At 42.1% G+C, this 18,413-nt stretch overlaps 1 protein-coding gene across 1 annotated transcript in view; it reads left to right on the top strand.

The window, feature by feature from the left end:
- LOC137537955 (uncharacterized) overlaps positions 1 to 18,413 on the top strand; it is a 75,507-nt gene that overhangs the window by 32,229 nt on the left and 24,865 nt on the right. The window contains exon 3 of the mRNA XM_068259881.1: positions 12,424 to 12,825. Within this exon, the coding sequence (XP_068115982.1) occupies positions 12,424 to 12,825 (402 nt within the window). The remainder of the gene's footprint in view (positions 1 to 12,423; positions 12,826 to 18,413) is intronic.

Below are 18,413 nucleotides of genomic sequence, written 5' to 3'. Positions count from 1 at the left end.
ATGTGACGACACTGATAATTCGTTATTTCTATTCCTAATAGTACTTTTGTGGGATGCCAATCTGGCCTTAATGGGTTGAGTTGTCTGTCCAACATACAGAAGTCCACATGGACATTTTAAGGCATAGATTACATAACGGGAATTACAGTCAAAATGACCATGAATTTTAAATGATGTACCCAAATGGGGATGTCTCACTACTGGGCCTCTAATAATACTATGACAATTAGCACAATTCATACAAGGGTAGGTCCCAAATGGGCGGTTAGAGATAAGATTGCGGGGTTGTGAAGGACCCAAGTCAGCTCTCACTAACTTGTCCTTCAATGTGGGTGCTCTTTTATATGACATTAAGGGAGGAGTCTGGAATTCCACCACATTGGGTAGACCATTCCTTAGAATATTCCAGTTACGTCGAATAACTTCCGCTATCCTATTACTATGTATATTATATTGTGAAACAAAAGGAATCCTCTTATTGTGGCCCCTCCTGCGGTTAGTATTATCTGATTGAGCTGTCTCAAGTCTAAGTCTTGCTCTGCCCAGTAGGTGTTGGGGATATTGTCTATGTCTAAACTTGTGTTCCATTTCATCTAGTCGTTGTTTTTTCAATACTGGATCACCCACTATCCGATCAATGCGGGAAAATTGGCTGCTAGGAATGGATGAAAGTGTAGACGGAGGATGGAAGCTCTCATAGTTTAGTGTAGAATTGACATCCGTGGGTTTTACGTACAAGTCTGTGCTCAACCCCCCATTGGATTTTCTCACAACCGTATCTAAGAAGCTAACCTCCTCCTTATCAAAATGAACAGTTAACCTAATAACCGGACATTTAGAATGTACTTGGTCTATAAATTCCATAAGGCTCGAATGTGGCCCCGCCCACACGCAAAAAACATCGTCAATATATCTGTGCCAACAACGGGCAAATGTAGTAAATAATGTATTAGTATAAACGAATGATTCCTCATAAAGGTTCATAAAGATGTTTGCGTAGGACGGGGCCACATTCGAGCCCATCGCCGTACCCCTGATCTGTAAGAAATATTCATCTCCAACTAAAAAGTAATTGCATGTTAGTACCAGCCTAAGTAAGTCACAAAGAAACTTAATCTGATCTCTATCATAATCCGAGGCACAACTCAGCCTCCACACCCCCATCATGAGGGATGGAGGTGTAGAGGCTCTCCACATCTAGGGTCACCAACAATGCCCCTTCAGGTATAGGGGAAAGCCCACAAATTGCATCCAAGAACATTGATGTATCTCTAAGATAGGATTTTCCGGCTACCACAAATGGTCTTAACATAATATCCAAATATTTAGCTAGGGGGGAAAAAATGGAGTCAATGCCCGCCACTATCGGGCGCCCTGGTGGGCGCTGTTTATCCTTGTGTATCTTTGGACATATATAAAAAACTGGGATTATGGGATCTTTCTGTATCAAAAAATCAAAAAGTTTATCATCAATGATGTTCTTGTGGTGGGCTTGTTGTAATAGCTCCAATATTCTCTTTTGGAAATGTGATGTCGGATCCTGAGGCAACTTCTGGTATGTTAAAGTGTCTGATAACAGGCGGTTCATCTCACTCTTGTAGTATACGGTATCCATAATCACCACCGCTCCCCCTTTGTCTGCCTGTTTGATAGTGATGGCTCTATTATTTGTTAATTCCCCTATTGCAGTACGTTCTTCTGCTGTAAGATTATGTTGGATTCGAAATTCTCCATAAGGGTGTGGTCTAGATATTATGGAATCCACTTGTTGTTTAACTGCTGATACAAAATTCTCGATTATCTGGCAGGTAGGGGGGGAAAAATTGCTCTTTGATCTCAAGGTGGTATCACTCAAGGATAAACAATTATCATCAGTAGGCCTCGGTGGGAACCAGCATTCCCTCGGTATGCTGAAGTAATACTTGAGCCGAATTTAACATACCAGAAGTTGCCTATCTTAGAGATACATCAATGTTCTTGGATGCAATTTGTGGGCTTTCCCCTATACCTGAAGGGGCATTGTTGGTGACCCTAGATGTGGAGAGCCTCTACACCTCCATCCCTCATGATGGGGGTGTGGAGGCTGTCGAACACATACTGAGTTGTGCCTCGGATTATGATAGAGATCAGATTAAGTTTCTTTGTGACTTACTTAGGCTGGTACTAACATGCAATTACTTTTTAGTTGGAGATGAATATTTCTTACAGATCAGGGGTACGGCGATGGGCTCGAATGTGGCCCCGTCCTACGCAAACATCTTTATGAACCTTTATGAGGAATTATTCGTTTATACTAATACATTATTTACTACATTTGCCCGTTGTTGGCACAGATATATTGACGATGTTTTTTGCGTGTGGGCGGGGCCACATTCGAGCCTTATGGAATTTATAGACCAAGTACATTCTAAATGTCCGGTTATTAGGTTAACTGTTCATTTTGATAAGGAGGAGGTTAGCTTCTTAGATACGGTTGTGAGAAAATCCAATGGGGGGTTGAGCACAGACTTGTATGTAAAACCCACGGATGTCAATTCTACACTAAACTATGAGAGCTTCCATCCTCCGTCTACACTTTCATCCATTCCTAGCAGCCAATTTTCCCGCATTGATCGGATAGTGGGTGATCCAGTATTGAAAAAACAACGACTAGATGAAATGGAACACAAGTTTAGACATAGACAATATCCCCAACACCTACTGGGCAGAGCAAGACTTAGACTTGAGACAGCTCAATCAGATAATACTAACCGCAGGAGGGGCCACAATAAGAGGATTCCTTTTGTTTCACAATATAATATACATAGTAATAGGATAGCGGAAGTTATTCGACGTAACTGGAATATTCTAAGGAATGGTCTACCCAATGTGGTGGAATTCCAGACTCCTCCCTTAATGTCATATAAAAGAGCACCCACATTGAAGGACAAGTTAGTGAGAGCTGACTTGGGTCCTTCACAACCCCGCAATCTTATCTCTAACCGCCCATTTGGGACCTACCCTTGTATGAATTGTGCTAATTGTCATAGTATTATTAGAGGCCCAGTAGTGAGACATCCCCATTTGGGTACATCATTTAAAATTCATGGTCATTTTGACTGTAATTCCCGTTATGTAATCTATGCCTTAAAATGTCCATGTGGACTTCTGTATGTTGGACAGACAACTCAACCCATTAAGGCCAGATTGGCATCCCACAAAAGTACTATTAGGAATAGAAATAACGAATTATCAGTGTCGTCACATTTCTTATCTGCTGGTCACTCTGTCAGCCAATTGAAATTCCAGATATTAGAACAAGTGCCCATACCAAGAAGGGGTGGGGACAGGTTAAAAAAAACTATTATATAGGGAGGCAGTATGGATAAGGAGATTAGATACCTTAGAACCCAGGGGTATGAATAGGGAATATGACATGCAACCATTAGTTTGAATAATCCCTTAATTATCCTATTCATTCTTTATTTTTTATATTTTTTATATTTTTATTTTTTTACTTTATTTTTCATTTTATTTTATATTTATTTTTATTACTTTGTCCATTTTGTTATTAATTAGGTTAGTTCCATTATGGTTGAAATATTTTTCTTGTTTAATCAAAAGGAACCTCTTATTCATCTTTATGTATTTACTTTAATCTTTGTTGAGATATTCCCCTCTGACCCCTATATATTATTTATACTAGTAACCACAGATGTGTCTGTATTTCCGATTTTATGATTTATAGCTTTGTACAGGTTGTGTGACGTTTGGGGTCATCTGTCTCGTGTTGTGCGGGCGGGGGAGGCGGCTGGCGTCCGCCTGCGATCCACCAGGGACACGTGGGCGGCTTGTTTACTTTTCGCCCTGTGTTCTAGTGACGTCAGGACCTGGGGGCGCGGCGATATGCCGCGCTCTCGAGCCAGCGAGGTTCCCCATCAGGTCCGCCTCCAGAAGGAGACGTGACCATGATGAGGACAACACCTCCTCGCGGCTGATTGGTCGGCGCCGTGGATGGATGCGCGCGCGGACGCGGCCGCTTCCCCCCGGCGCCTGCGCATTACTGGCTAGCTGGGCTAAGCACACATTAGCATATTAGCTATGTAGTCCCCCATCAGGTCCGCCTGAACTGCACTGAGGGGATTGGTCGCCATAGGCGCTGCTGCAATGTGATAGGTTAGACTCCATGATGTGTTAGGTATATAAAGGTTATGAGATGCATGTATTATTAGACACTGACACTGGCTTGAGAAAGGAGGGGGTCCCCTCCGAACCGTTGCTGTTCCTTGTCAATGTGTCTTTATAAAATAATAAAAGAGCATTTATAAATTGATGGTGCCGGTCCTTACGTTTTGGAATTCCACTGGAGCCAGGAGTGCTGCCTGCTTCTGCGACCTGGGCACATCAACGGTGAATTGAGAGGAGTGCTATCTACTAGTACGAGAAAAATTATTGTCAGATCTGACAAGATTATCTGCATGCTTTTTTCTGGTGTGATTCAGACACTAGTGCAACCAATCAGCAGGGCTTCCAGGCAACTAATATTGTTTAAAAGGAAATAAATATGGCAGCCACCATATCACTCTCACTTCAGTTGTCCTTTAAAGAGGAACTGTAACCAAAATAACATAATGAATAAAATGCCTTTATAAATGATTAAGTTATTGTTTTCCCATTGTAAAATCCTTCCTGTCCCTGATTTACTTTCTGAAATTTATGACTGGTCAGGTGGCAACATCTTTGGTACTGACAAGTGATCCCTGCGGAATGTTTGTTTACCGCGATTTCTAAAGCAAGTACAAAAACATAGCTGGTCTTCCAGAACGCTCGGAAAGGGGGGAATTCTACACAATAAACAGTCTATGCTAAGCCTAAGTGGAAGGGCGGGCCAGGGACGTAGTAATAGCTGTAGCAACTATAGCAACTGGAGCAAAGGAGGCGCAAGTGGTAATGTGTTCACTATTTTTTTTCCTGTTTTTCTCCACGCTCTGACTTTATTTCAGTGCCCATAGACTGTTTGCAGTGTATATTGCATAGGAATGTACATTGGCCAATCAACTTTTATCTTATAGGATAGGGGCAGTGGCACTGTACTTGAGTGCCTAGATTTGAGTGATCCATCAAAATTCTGCTATGGGGGCCCCATAATCTCTAGTTACGCCTCTGGGCGGGGCTATATACCAATATACAGCTATACAGCAGTGTATAGGGAGTGTTTCTAATGCTGAAACCAGGATAGTTAACATGAAAGTAGGTATCCTGAATAATTTACTGCATTCTACTATATGTCATTACAGTTCCTCTTTAGGCCGGTTGCACACCTGAGGTTAATGGTGCAAGCACATCTCCGCACCACACGGCTTAAATCAGCCTTCATAGGACCCTGCACCATGGTGTAGCAACAGGGTTATAAGCATGGCACTGCCTCCTACTAGTGATGTATTACCTGCTGGCCAGGAAGTACATCACTCAGATTCCCGCTACATCGCACTGGTTTTCCATCGTTCACACTTGCTGTGTTGCCCATTGACCTGCATTACTTCATAACCCATGCAGTAGGCCTAAATCATGTGGCAACACGCTACAGACTTTGCATTGGGATTGTGGGGACTTTGATACTTCTGGCACACCGCGTAGCATCATACGAACTGTACAAGTCTCCATAGACTTGCATGGTGTGCTTTGGGAGGACAATTTTTAAGGCCCCTTGCACACTGTGTCGCACTGTGGTACACTTCCCTGCCGCAAGGGGCCTTAAAAATTGTCCTCCCAAAACACACCATTCACAAAACAAATGGGTTGCTGTTAAAGGACCAATATTTATTTTATTATTTAAGAATGTATATAGCGTCGACATATTACGCAGCACTGTACAGAGTATATTGTCTTGTCACTAGCTGTCCCTCGGAGGGCCTCACAATCTAGTCCCTGTTTATGATGAGCTCACAGGTAGTGAGCTAATTGAATCTGTGATTAAAATGAGGCTTATTGCCTCAGGTGTACGGCTGGGAGAGAGGGGGTTACTTACCCATAAGTCCGCGGTCCTCAATGCATTCCAAACGTCTTGCACGCGTCCTATTGGACGCGTTGCAAGACTCACTACGTGCACTTCCTCCTTCAAGCTGGAAGGAGAAATTGTGCGGTAGTGAGTCTTGCAACGCGTCCAACAGGACACGTGCAAGAAGTTTGGAACGCATAGAGGGCCGCGGACTTATGGGTAAGTAACCCCCTCTCTCCCAGCCGCACACCTGAGGCAATTAAGCCTCATTTTAATCACGTATTCGAATAGCTCAACTATCCGTGAGCTCATCACTGTTCCCTGTTATAGTCATATGTCTATGTATGTATCATGTAGTGTATGTATCGTAGTCTAGGTCCAATTTAGGGGAAGCCAGTTAACTTATCTGTATGTTTTTGGGATGTGGGAGGAAACTGGTGAGCCTGGAGGAAACCCTTACAGACACGGGGAGAACATACAAACTCCTTGCAGATGTTTACCTGGCTGGAATTCGACCTGAGGACCTAGCGCTGCAAGGCGAGAGAGCTAACCACTACGCCACCGTGCTGCCCTTTATAATGCATATAGTTTTACATTGAAAAAAGTAAAGAATACTTTAAGTAAGAATACATGACTTAATAACTGAAATCATTCCAACATGGCTCACAGTAATTGGAATATGAAAAAATGCACCTTAGAGTGCTTACAAGAAAGTCCTTGAACTGTTCAAAAACCAAGCTGCAGAAAAGGATGATTTTTTTTTTTTTTGGTGTCATTGCAGGGAGGACCCGTTTATACTTTGATATTGCATTATCGACATTATCTCTGTCAATTGTAACTGTAGTGGTAGTGATGATATATTTATACATCAAACAAGGTAAGGACATGTTTACATTTATTTTTGCAGCTTTTGAAAGCAAATCTACTTTAGACTTTTCTCCATATGACTTCATCTTCCGTGTTTTGCATATCATTTACCCAGTTCACCACTGAGCGCTTTTTGCCCTTAAAGGAGTTGTCAGGCAAATTTAAATAAAATAAACGCTACTTACTGGGGGCTTCCTCCAGCCCCAAGCTCCCAGGACCTCCCTCGCCACAGCTCTGCCCGCAGCCGTTTGCCGGAGCTCTGACCCGGTCCCCGGCGATGACGTCAGAGCGACCTGCAGTCCGCTCCGGCCCACCTGGCGGTGATTGACAGCGCCGATCGCGCAGGCACAGTACAGAGCGATCTCCAGGTCGCTCTGACGCCATCGCCGGGGACCGGGTCGGAGCTCCGGCAAACGGCTGCGGGCAGAGCTGTGGCGAGGGAGATCCTGGGAGTTTGGGGCTGGAGGAAGCCCCTGGTAAGTAGCGTTTATTTTATTTAAATTTGCCTGACAACTCCTTTAAAGAGGAACTTCAGCCTAAACAAACATACTGTCATTAAGTTACATTAGTTATGTTAATTAAAATAGATAGGTAATATAATCTCTTACCCACCCTTTTTTAAAAGAACAGGCAAAGGTTTGTGATTTCATGAGGGCAGCCATCTTTTTGGTTGAAAGGAGGTGACAGGGAGCATGAGACACAGTTCCAACTGTCCTGTGTGCTGATCACCCCTCCCAGTTGCTAGGCAACGAGAACAACAACATCAGAAATCCCATCATGCTTTGCACAACATCAGGGGAAAAAAGCCCGGGCAGTTTTCTTTGATGGGGCGGAGCTTAGCTAAAAATGCAGCTAAAAACGAGACTTCTATAAGAAAAACAAAGTTCTGATGCTGTGAAACTGTTAAAGAAACACCAAGCCTTTTCAGTTCCGCTGCGTAGATTTTTAGTCTGGAGGTTCACTTTAAGGACCAGAGCAATTTTCATCTTTCAGGGCTTGTTCACACTGCAGGCGTTTTCAGGTTTTATTCAGCCGCGTGCGGTTTTTAAAAATGCCCCCCGACCGCGTGGCCAATGAATGTCTATGAGAAGGTTCATATCAGTGCGGGTCGTGCGCTGTCCTTTTAGTAAAGCGGTGCGTGCACCATTTTTGAGGCGATTCCGCCTCAATGGAAAGTATAGGAGAAACGCACAACGCTCACAAAATCGATTTGTGGGGCGATTGCATTCGCGTTTTTGGGAATAAATACATTGTATTTATTATTTTCTGGGTCAAAGAGTTTACTTCCTGCGTCAGGGAGTGAATTACAAAACCGCTTGGAAAAAAAATGCTTAGAAAACCGCTAAGCACAAAAAAGAATCGCCCACCCAAATGCTGGGAATTGGGAAAAAAAAAAGACGCCTCACAAAAAAAAAAAAAAACATCGCGGACGGACATGCGAACAGAACGCAATGTGAACAAGGACTTAGTGCTTCTTCCATTCATACACCAATAACTTTATCACTACTTATTACAACAAAATCATCTACATCTTGTTTTTTTTTACCGCCAATTAGGCTTTCTTTGGCTGGTTCATTTTCCTAACGGTTATTTTTTCCTAAATGCATTTTAACGGTAATAATACAAAAAAAAAATGGAAAAAAGTTTTTAGCCAATTTTATTTTAAAATAATACATGCTGCTGTAATTAAAACCCACTTATTTAATTCGCCTATTTGTCCTGGTTATTACACCGTTTAAATTATGTCCCTATCACAATGAATAGCAACTATATTTTATTTGGAAATAAAGGTGTATTTTTTCAGTTTTGTGTCCGTCACTAATTACAAGCCCTTTTTTGTGTGTGCAAAACTAACAGTAATGACATACATATTAAAAAAAAAATTGAGTCCCTAAGGTAACTATTTATGTATTTTTTTAATAGATTTTTTAATAAAAGTGTTTTTTTTAACTATGGGAGGGAAGGTAAGGGGTTAATTAATGGGTATTTTATTATGTATTTTCATTAAATGGGATGTGTATGTAGGTGTAGTTTTACTATTTGGCCACTAGATGTCCCCCCCCCCCACTTTATTCTGATTGTGTACCTTTTACTGCATACACTCATTACTGGAGGTAACGTGTGTTTGCTTTTACTTTCTGTTTTGTCAATGAATGAGGCAACTCATTGATGCCTGTTTCATTGATCATGGGCACTTAGATCGGTGAATGGGAACGGTGTTCACATTCACTGATCTGTGTACTAACAGGCGGCGGCATGAATGGACACGGGAGCTCGCACAGGGATGGTCGCGGGCGAGATACGTATATTTACATCTCTGGAGCTAAGGTGAAGTCTGCAGGGGCGTAGATATACTGTATCTTTTTCATTAAAGTGGATCCAAGATGAAAAACTAATTATAACAAGTAAGTTGTCTATATATCTTATCTAAAGTTTAGATAGTTTACACAGCAAATCTAGCTGCATACAGCTTTAATAGAATATGATTATTTCTTCCTGTGATACAATGACAGCAGCCAAGTTGTTTGTAAACATTACACAGAAGCAGGCTTATCTGCATCTTGAGCAAAACAACCTAATCCCCCTTCCTCCTCCCTCCTCCCCTCTGCCTCTGAAATCTCTGGCTAGTAATACCTCCCCCTCCTCCTGCCCAGACTGAGCTCCCATGAGCCCTTGCTACTGTCTGAAAGTGCCTTGGCTCTCTGAAAACCTGTGGGCGCGGCTTGTGTAGTTTATGGGGAATTCGAGTATTAAAACAAAAACAAAAAAGTATTTGGCTTCAGGAATGCCCTATACACTATAGGAAAGGAACACAATTTTGCAATGAGTAAAAGTTCATCTTGGATCCATTAAGTGGTTAAACAGTACATAACGTTGCTGGTACACATGCTAGATGGTTCTTAATTGGGACCACCTCTGCCAAAAATCTACCATGTTTACAATGGCATCTATATCGCCGGAGAATCCCATACGAGAGCAGGCTACGTCCATTATTTTCCTCATTACCCCTCCCGCTACATCATGCACTCCATTGTCATTCCTCCAACACCCTCTTTTCATGGCAAAGAAGGACTTTGCAATTCATCTGATCTCTCTTCATAACATTCAGGAGTATATGAAAATTGCCATCATAAAAACTGTTGCAGCAAACTTTGTAAAAAAACAGTATTTGAGCTATTTTGTTTTCACAAAACTTTTGGCCATGACTGTACAGACTTGGGTATAGACAAGCAGTGGTGGAGTAAAGTACAGACGTGGGTACGGGCAAGTTTGAGAATAGTAATAGTAGGAATGAGCATAGATACAGGATATAGCGGTAACTGTTCACTGAAGGAGGAGAAGTAGTAATTAATAAAGAAAGCAATTGTGTTAAATAAAATGTAAACACTCACATATTGTTTTTTTCCGTTTGACCCAAAGGACTTGAGAGCTGTAGCCACTGAGGACAAAGTCAGTGAGCCACGTTGGAGTTTTAGAGAGTTTTGCCCAATAACTACTTACCAAAGATTCTAACTTCAGTCTGCTACTTCAAAGGTGGTGCCTAAACCCCCCCCCCTTGGTGGTGCCTAACCCTAACACCCCCCCCCCCGGTAGTGCCTAACCCTAACCCCTCCGGTGGTGCCTAACCCTTCCCTGGTGGTGCCTAACCCTAAGGTCCCCCCTGGTGGTGCCTAATCCTAAGACCCCCCTGGTGATTACTATGACCTAAATTCTCCCTACTCTAACACAGAACCAACCCCTGGTGGTGCCTAACCCTAGCCTCCGCTGGTGGTGCCTAACCCTAAGACCCCCTGTTGATTACTATGACCTAACTTTTCAACTGATTCCCTTCCCCTCCCAAAGATAACTGACTAGGGCTTGTCAAATTGTGTAGGTGGGGAATTGGATGGAGGGGGAAAACAATTAACTTATTAGTATGTTTTTGGGGTTCAGAGGAAATGCACAGAAACATGGGAAACAAACCAAAGTCCATGCAGATAGCATCTCAAGCTATGCCTTTTAATGAGTTTTTTTTGGTCTTTACTATCAACTGGTCCAGTTTGACAATTCTCCTCTCCAGCTGGGAGGTCTTTATAAGTTAATAGTTTTTTATTTGTTTTCCCTTTGCGTTCCCCATTTCTCAAAGGGGATGGATCTATAACATATCAAACAATATCCCCACGCAGGGGGGAAACATTACACAAAAATAAATAAATTAGAGAGAATAAATAATTGTTTTCAAAAAGAACTCAGTCAAACATAAACTCAACAGTCATAAAGGCTGGAGAATTAACCAAAGACTAAACAGATCAGTCACCCACACTAAAATACAACTGGACAAGTGAATAACTAAAATTCAGTCTATTACAGCTCTACAGAAGATGCTAGCATTATATAAATAAATATAAATAAATAATTGCTCACCAGTTTTACTTACGTGCGCATATCCACAAAAATATAAGTAATCCTAAAATCCACTGGCCCATATTTATATCATGCTCCAGCACTACAGCGCTTATACGCCTCAACAATAGATACCAGTATACTTTGTAGAAAGTAAAAAGAAAAAAAAATGCACCCTTTGATTTTGCAATCACCAATTTATTAGGGACTTATTTTGACCAATGGGGGAATAATCCCCAATCCCCCTCATATTATATAGCCTACCATGAAATATTTGCTTGAATCTTAGGATAAAGTCAGAAAGAGTGCAGAAAGGTCCCTAAAGCTACCACTATAGCATGTATAAATAGAATGGGGGGGGGGGGGGGGGGGCATGGGATGGGGTAGGGTATAGTGGTTTAGCAGTTCATGGACATTTGTTGGTTTACAGTGCTCCTTTCAGTCTGTGGCATGCTGTGACATAGTGTGCAGGGATTGTCACTGTGAATTTCTCTTAGTAGAATGTAGTTTTCTCTCATCCTGTAATGTGTGAAAGGCTAGAAATAGTCCCATCAGTTTCTTAAAGAAGGTTTCCCTGGTTGCAGTATATTTGGGGCAGTGCAGCAGGAAGCGATTCTCGGCCTCCAGGATCTTCTGCTCACAGTGCTGACATAGTTTCTCCTCCCTGGGTTTGTATGTCTGCATGTGTCTCCCAGACTCTATTTCCAGGTTGTGAGCACTCAGTCTGTAGGCACTCAGGATTTTCCTCTCTTGAGAGTTTTGGAGATGACCCAGTTATGGGGCTATTTTATATTCTCTCTGTAGAGACTGGTATATGGTTAGCTTTTGTGACTGCTTTATTTCATTCCTCCATTTATCTACATAGTCCTCTTTGCTCTTGGCTGTGGTGTGCTTTGTCTGGACTTTTGATAGGACCTGTGGATCTGGGTTTGGAGGGAGCAAAGAGTTGACCACTTTTTTCAGTATTGTGTAGTATTCAATTACTACACAATACTGGCCTCTTGATATCGTCATTCAGTTTGCCTGAAATCTTTTTAGAGTTACCTCAAGAAACTACTGAAAATAGTTTTGGGTAGCTGAGATAACAGCCATGCAATGTTTTCCCTTGCCAGCACTTGTCCCATCCTCACTGTCTGAATGCGTATGTGGGCATAAAACCTCTATTCTAAATGTTTTTCTTCTCTTATTTCCTCCAGAGCCACCAAAGCTTTCCAAAATCACCACAGAAGAAGATATGATCCACATGTACCGACTGAGACTCTCCTGTAAAATGTCCTATTTTAAACCAAAAACACTCCGAATAAGTTTATATGTGAAGCGAGAGGGTGACTCTGAAAGGCAGCTGATCACTTTCTGTAAATATCAACCCTCAAGTGATGAAGAAGAGCTTGAAGACTTTCCTTCAAGAAGCAACACCATGGATGCTGGTTTAAAAATCCTCAATCAGGAGAAGCTTTTATTGTGGCACAGCTGTCAATGTAACATCTATGTAACTCCTGATCTTAAAAGAGACAATGGAGCAGAATTAACTCTGGAGGTGGAACACCCATCTTTGCATTCTCCCATATTGGAAAGCTATAACTTGGAGATCAGAGAAGGTACCTCCAATGTATTCACTTCAAAAGTCTATTCTGCTTACATGAAGAACAAATAAAACTGTTTTGTAGGGAATTGTTTTCCACTTTTGCAGCATTTACCCTCTTTTCCTATACATAATTCAAATAGTTGTTTTTTTAATAATTTTTTGTGTGCCTGGCAGGAGCCCTTCTATTCCCTGTTGCACCTGCTGGTGGCATTGTGTGGTGGTACATCTCTGGACCTCACCCAGCCATCAGCCAATGTTTCGGTGCTGTTATCTGCAAACTCTTGTCCTAATTTCGTGAGCAAGTGGCTTTTGCTTAGGATGCCTGGTATCTCCAATTTTACACCAGCAGGAGCCCCTACCACCACCACCACCATCTATCTAGCAATGATGTACTGGGATCTTCTTTTAAGGAGAACATATTCCATGAGACCATGCCAGAGCTTCATTGCATATTCAGCTCCCACTGCTTGCTGTGTGAAATCGTGGCTCTTGCCATTATATCTAATCTCCTGGCTTCTGACATGTTTCATTCTGAGACTTTACCTGTTCCTATGTCTTGATTTGACTGCTCCATTATATTTATTAATTGATGAATAATTTATTTGTGGTCATCATCTGTCCTCCTCTGCCCCTCCACCTTGGTAACCAGTATGGCCAGTATCTGCCCCCCTCCCCCCGGTAATCATTGTGGCCAGTACCTATCTTCCTTTCTCGCCCCTCCTCCTTGGTAACCTCTGTGGCCAGTATCTGTCCCCATCTTTCCCCCATTGGTAATCAATGTGGCCGGTATCTTCCTCCCTCTCCTCTCCCTTGTAATACCAAGCCAAAAATATTGTCCTGGTAAGCCAAAAATAACGATTCCCGGAGGACTTTAGGAGTCTTTGTTGGTAAGTCCACCACAGCCTCCTGTTTAAACTGTTTTTAGTATATTTTGTTCTATTTTGGCGCCTCTGTTTCCAGTTGCTTGATTATCAGTAGTCCACCCTTGGTGTAGGGGGGAGTTACCACTTTTTGTTGTTTTTCAACGTCTACGGAGAGTGACATCTTTTTTTACTCCAGTGGGGTCGGGTCTAACTTCCCCCACTGTCTATAGTGTGGTTATCTTAGTGGTAACCCGTCTTTAAAAGTATTATTTCACTTCATGTAATATTGGAGATTGTTTTACTCAACTTACTACACTATCAGGGGCTCTGGATTGTCCCCCTTTTTGTCTTACAAAAAGTATAAAACACTCATCATTGGGTTTTCTTCTGTGGTATCTATCAGTATGTGAATAGGATGCTTTGCTTGCAGCTTTAGCAGCAACCAGTCCCCATGTGGCCTTCTCATAGGCAATGCTATTTGAATGACCACTTTTACCACTTGAAAGTAGTTGTTCAGTGGTAAAAGTGTTTACTCAGTTATTTACCACCACAAATATTTGATTGGCTGGGGCAACACTAATTGTTCTGTAGCTCAGCAGAACAAACCACAATGGTTTCATACAACTCTAGCAGAAATACGTATTATTGGAAAGGGCATGTCTAGAAAAATAGCAGACTAATAGAAGAGGTCCAATACAGTCTAGCTGCATCTGGTAACATCGGCCTTTACCTACATGTTCATCTTATCAAAATACTTTTTTAAATATCTTGTAGTTTACTTTCAAGGCTATTGTATGAAGTTTCACAATCTGTGTTTTCCACCGTACTTTCTATATGTAAACCTCTCTTAACTGTTCCACTTTTTTTGGACCATTCCCTATCTGATGGCTGTTTTACTAATAAGAAAGCTTATGCCTGGTCCAAGTGGAATAGACTTCATGAGCTCGCTCTTGTGGCCTATGGGCTAAGATTTGCATCCTTGTCCATTCTGCTTATATTAAACAACCTTTAATAATCTAAACTATACACAAAGATATATTCAATAATTATTTATCCATTAATAAGGTCCATGCACACGCTAGATTAAAGTTGTCGTAAACATATGCGCAATGTTACACAAACGACTTTACCCCTGACAAATAGAAGACTTTCAACCAATGTTGTCCCCACACCGATGATCTAAATGACTATGGCCTCAATTCACTAAGCTTATCTCCTGTCTTTAGTAAGGTTTCTAGAGAAATCACCATGGTGATAAGGCATATAATATTCAGGAAACATTTTACCTCAGGCAAACCTAAAGGTAATTCTTCTGTCTTTAAGTTAAGGTGAGATCTCTAAAGTTAACTCTTCAATCCTTAAAATAACTCCAGAATTCTGAAAATAGCTACAGAGGAGGTAACTTAACTACAAAGGAGGTAACTTAACCACTTTACCCCCAAGCGTACGGATTTCTCTGTCCCTTTTTCCATCCTTTCTCCACCAGGGACGGAGAAATCCGTACTTTCCGAGCTCCCGCTCGCTCTAGCGAGCACTCCCGCTTGTAAACACGCCGCAGGCCGCTCGCCCGGAGATCAATGAACCGGAAAATCCATTCCCCTTCGTTGATCTAAGCCCCGCAATGATCCGCTGCTTCTCCGATAAGCAGCACGATCATTGTGAAAAAAAAAAACTTTCCCAGCCTCCTAGTACTTCCTGCAAGCGTCAGGTCGCATTAAACAAAAAGTTACTGTTGCCATCTTGTGGCCAAATAGTAAAACTACACCCTAAAGCATTTTTCACATACAAATAAATTAGTTTTACACAAAAAATTAACTCCTTACCTCCCACACTCCCCAATTTTATTTTTTTTTGTAATAAAAAAAAAAATACAATTAAAAAAATACATAAATAGTTACCTTAGGGACTGAACTTTTTAAATATTTATGTCAAGAGGGTATAACACTGTTACTTTATAAACTATGGGCTTGTAATTAGGGATGGACGCAAAACTGAAAAAAATGCACCTTTATTTCCAATTAAAATATTGGCGCCAAACATTGTGATAGGGACATAATTTAAATGGTTTTATAACCGGGATAAATGGGCAAATACATTTCATGGGTTTTAATTACAGTAGCATGCATTATTTAAAAACTATAAAGGCCGAAAACTGAAAAATAATAAAAAAAAATTTCCCACACTTTTTCCTATTTTCCCATTAAAACACATTTAGAATAAAATAATTATTGGCATAAAGTCCCACCTAAAGAAAGCCTAATTGGTGGCGAAAAAAACAAGATATAGTTCATTTAATTGCGGTAACTAATAATAAAGTTATAGACGAATGAATGGAAGGAGCGCTGAAAGGTGAAAATTGCTCTGGTGGTCAAGGGGTAAAACCCCTCAGTTGGGAAGTGGTTAAGGAATGGAGAGATAAGATAACTCTCTCACTGTGTGGAGGTAAGTTTTCTCTTGCCTTATTATCTCTAGCATGATCTTAGTAAATTGAGTTAAGTTACCTCCTCTGTAGTTATTTTCACATGCGGTTAATTAACAGCCTGCGCCATATGCAATTCACTTTTTCACCCGAGTTTTCTCCTAGGAGATAATTTTTAATATTTGATTTAAAATAACTTTTTAGCACTTTACAATGGAAAAAAATACCAAAACTAGGTGAAGGAGTACTATCAAAATAATTTTGAGTATGTGTTTTCTTGCTGGTGGTTTAAAAGGTATTTTATTTACAAGTTATAAAAATATCACCTAGGAGAAAACTCAGGTGAAAAGGTGAATTGCATATGGCCCCCTGTCTTTAACTTTAGAGTTCCGGAGTTATTTTAAGGATTGAAGAGTCAACTTTAGAGATCTCACCTTAACTTAAAGGACTCATGGGCGAAATAGGAAAAAAAACGTAAATACCTGCATGACATTTGAGTGCACGGAGGACGCCATCCGCGCCCTCCGTGCCGTTTTGCCGGGTCCCCGCCGCTCAATAGCCCCCTGGGCCAGCTCCCGACCCCACAGCCCGGGTCGGGCTCTTCTGCCTCTACTAAAATGGTCGCCGGAGCTGGCCGCGGCTGCGCAGTCCGCATATGCGCAAGTGCGGCTGCGCAGCTCTCGGACCTCCCCCACGATCCACGCTACAGGAGACAGCCTGAATAAGTTTTAGTTATCATCCACTTTTTCTAGTACAGTAGAGTCCTGTTTATCTGGAACTCAAATAACCAGCAGTCTCAATTGGCGACAGTACTAACTGTTGTGAAGGCTAGCCTCTGGATTGTGGGCTCTGCTGTGCTTAAAAACTGGGTTCCACGACTCCCCCAAGGTTAATATACTTTCAGTTAAAGTATTTTAATATTTAACCTTCCTAGCGGGATGGAGGAGCCTGCCTCGTCTAGCTAAAAGTTGCTGATATCAGTAAGGACGAGTCAGGCTCTTCCATGCTGTATGGGAGATTTCTAGCTGCTCTGCGCCGCCAGCTCATCTTTCTTTTGCTGCTGTAAGCTTCCCTAGGACTGATGGATGCCTGTCAGCACACTATGGGTAGCGATCTGAGCTACCCGCGGTGTGCCAACCAACATCTATCAGTCCTAGTGAAGCATACATGGAGATGGCGGGGCAGAGCAGTGTTGTGGCATTGCCCACCTTACCTTTCTCTCTCTTTCCTGATCCTGACTTCGTCTCTTCCTTCCAATTCTCCTTTCTGATCCCCCCTCCCTATCTCCCATCCGAATCCCGTTGACGCTGTGAGATGAGCAGGGGGAGTATTACTCACCGAGACTCTCTCCAGAGATGATCACCCATTTTCCTCTGCCCGCGGTACAGCTCTCTTTACAGTACTGGGGGTACCTGGGTAACCTATTGTGTGGCACCTATAGCTGGAATACCTATTGTGTGGCACCTATTGCTGGCTTATTTATTCTGTGGCGCTTATAGTTGGCTTATTTATTCTGTGGCACCGCTAGCTGGCTTACCTATACTGTGGCACCTATAGTTGGCTTACCTATTCTGTGGCACGTATAGCTGGTTTACCTAATCTGTGGTGCCTATAGCTGGTTTATCTATTATGTGGCACCTATAGCTGGATTACCTACACCGTGGAACCTATAGCTGGCTTACCTATACTGTGGCACCTATAGCTGGCTTCCCTATACTCTGGAACCTATTGCTGGCTTACCTATACTGTGGAAACTATAGCTGGCTTACCTATACTGGGGCACCTATAGCTGGCTAACCTATACCAGGGAAACTGTAGCTGGCTATCCTATACTGGGGCATCTATAGCTGGCTAACCTATACTGGTGCTTATACTCACCATTGGCGTGCGGATCCCTCGTCATGTACCTCAGATAGCTTCCCCAGTGTCCTCTTCCATGTCCCTCAGCAGATTTCCTTCTCCCTTGGCGATGACATGTTCCCCGGTGATCGGTGTTGATGACACCAGGTAGTAGCAATCATCAGCACACCAAATTTCAACGCACATATATTTATTGTGCCAGTTTCCACACAATCACCAACAATTGTTTCGGGGCCACACAGGGTCCCCCTTTATCAAGGCATGTGGTTACCATGATTGCTACTACTTGGACTGTTAATGTGACATTGCCCATGTCACTTCATCAAGCACCCATACATGGATAGATGGTGTGCCGACTTCTTCTGTGGAAATTGTTGATGACACCAGGGTCACACAGCGTCATCAACATCTAGCGGCAAGCTAATTTTTTTTTGTTTTCAAAGTTTTTATTGAAATTTT

This window comes from Hyperolius riggenbachi, chromosome 11 (genome assembly GCF_040937935.1).
Source record: "Hyperolius riggenbachi isolate aHypRig1 chromosome 11, aHypRig1.pri, whole genome shotgun sequence".
In the NCBI taxonomy this organism is placed as follows: Eukaryota; Metazoa; Chordata; class Amphibia; order Anura; family Hyperoliidae; genus Hyperolius; species Hyperolius riggenbachi.
Note: the sequence above shows the minus strand (reverse complement) of the source record. Positions and strands in the feature narration are given on the sequence as shown.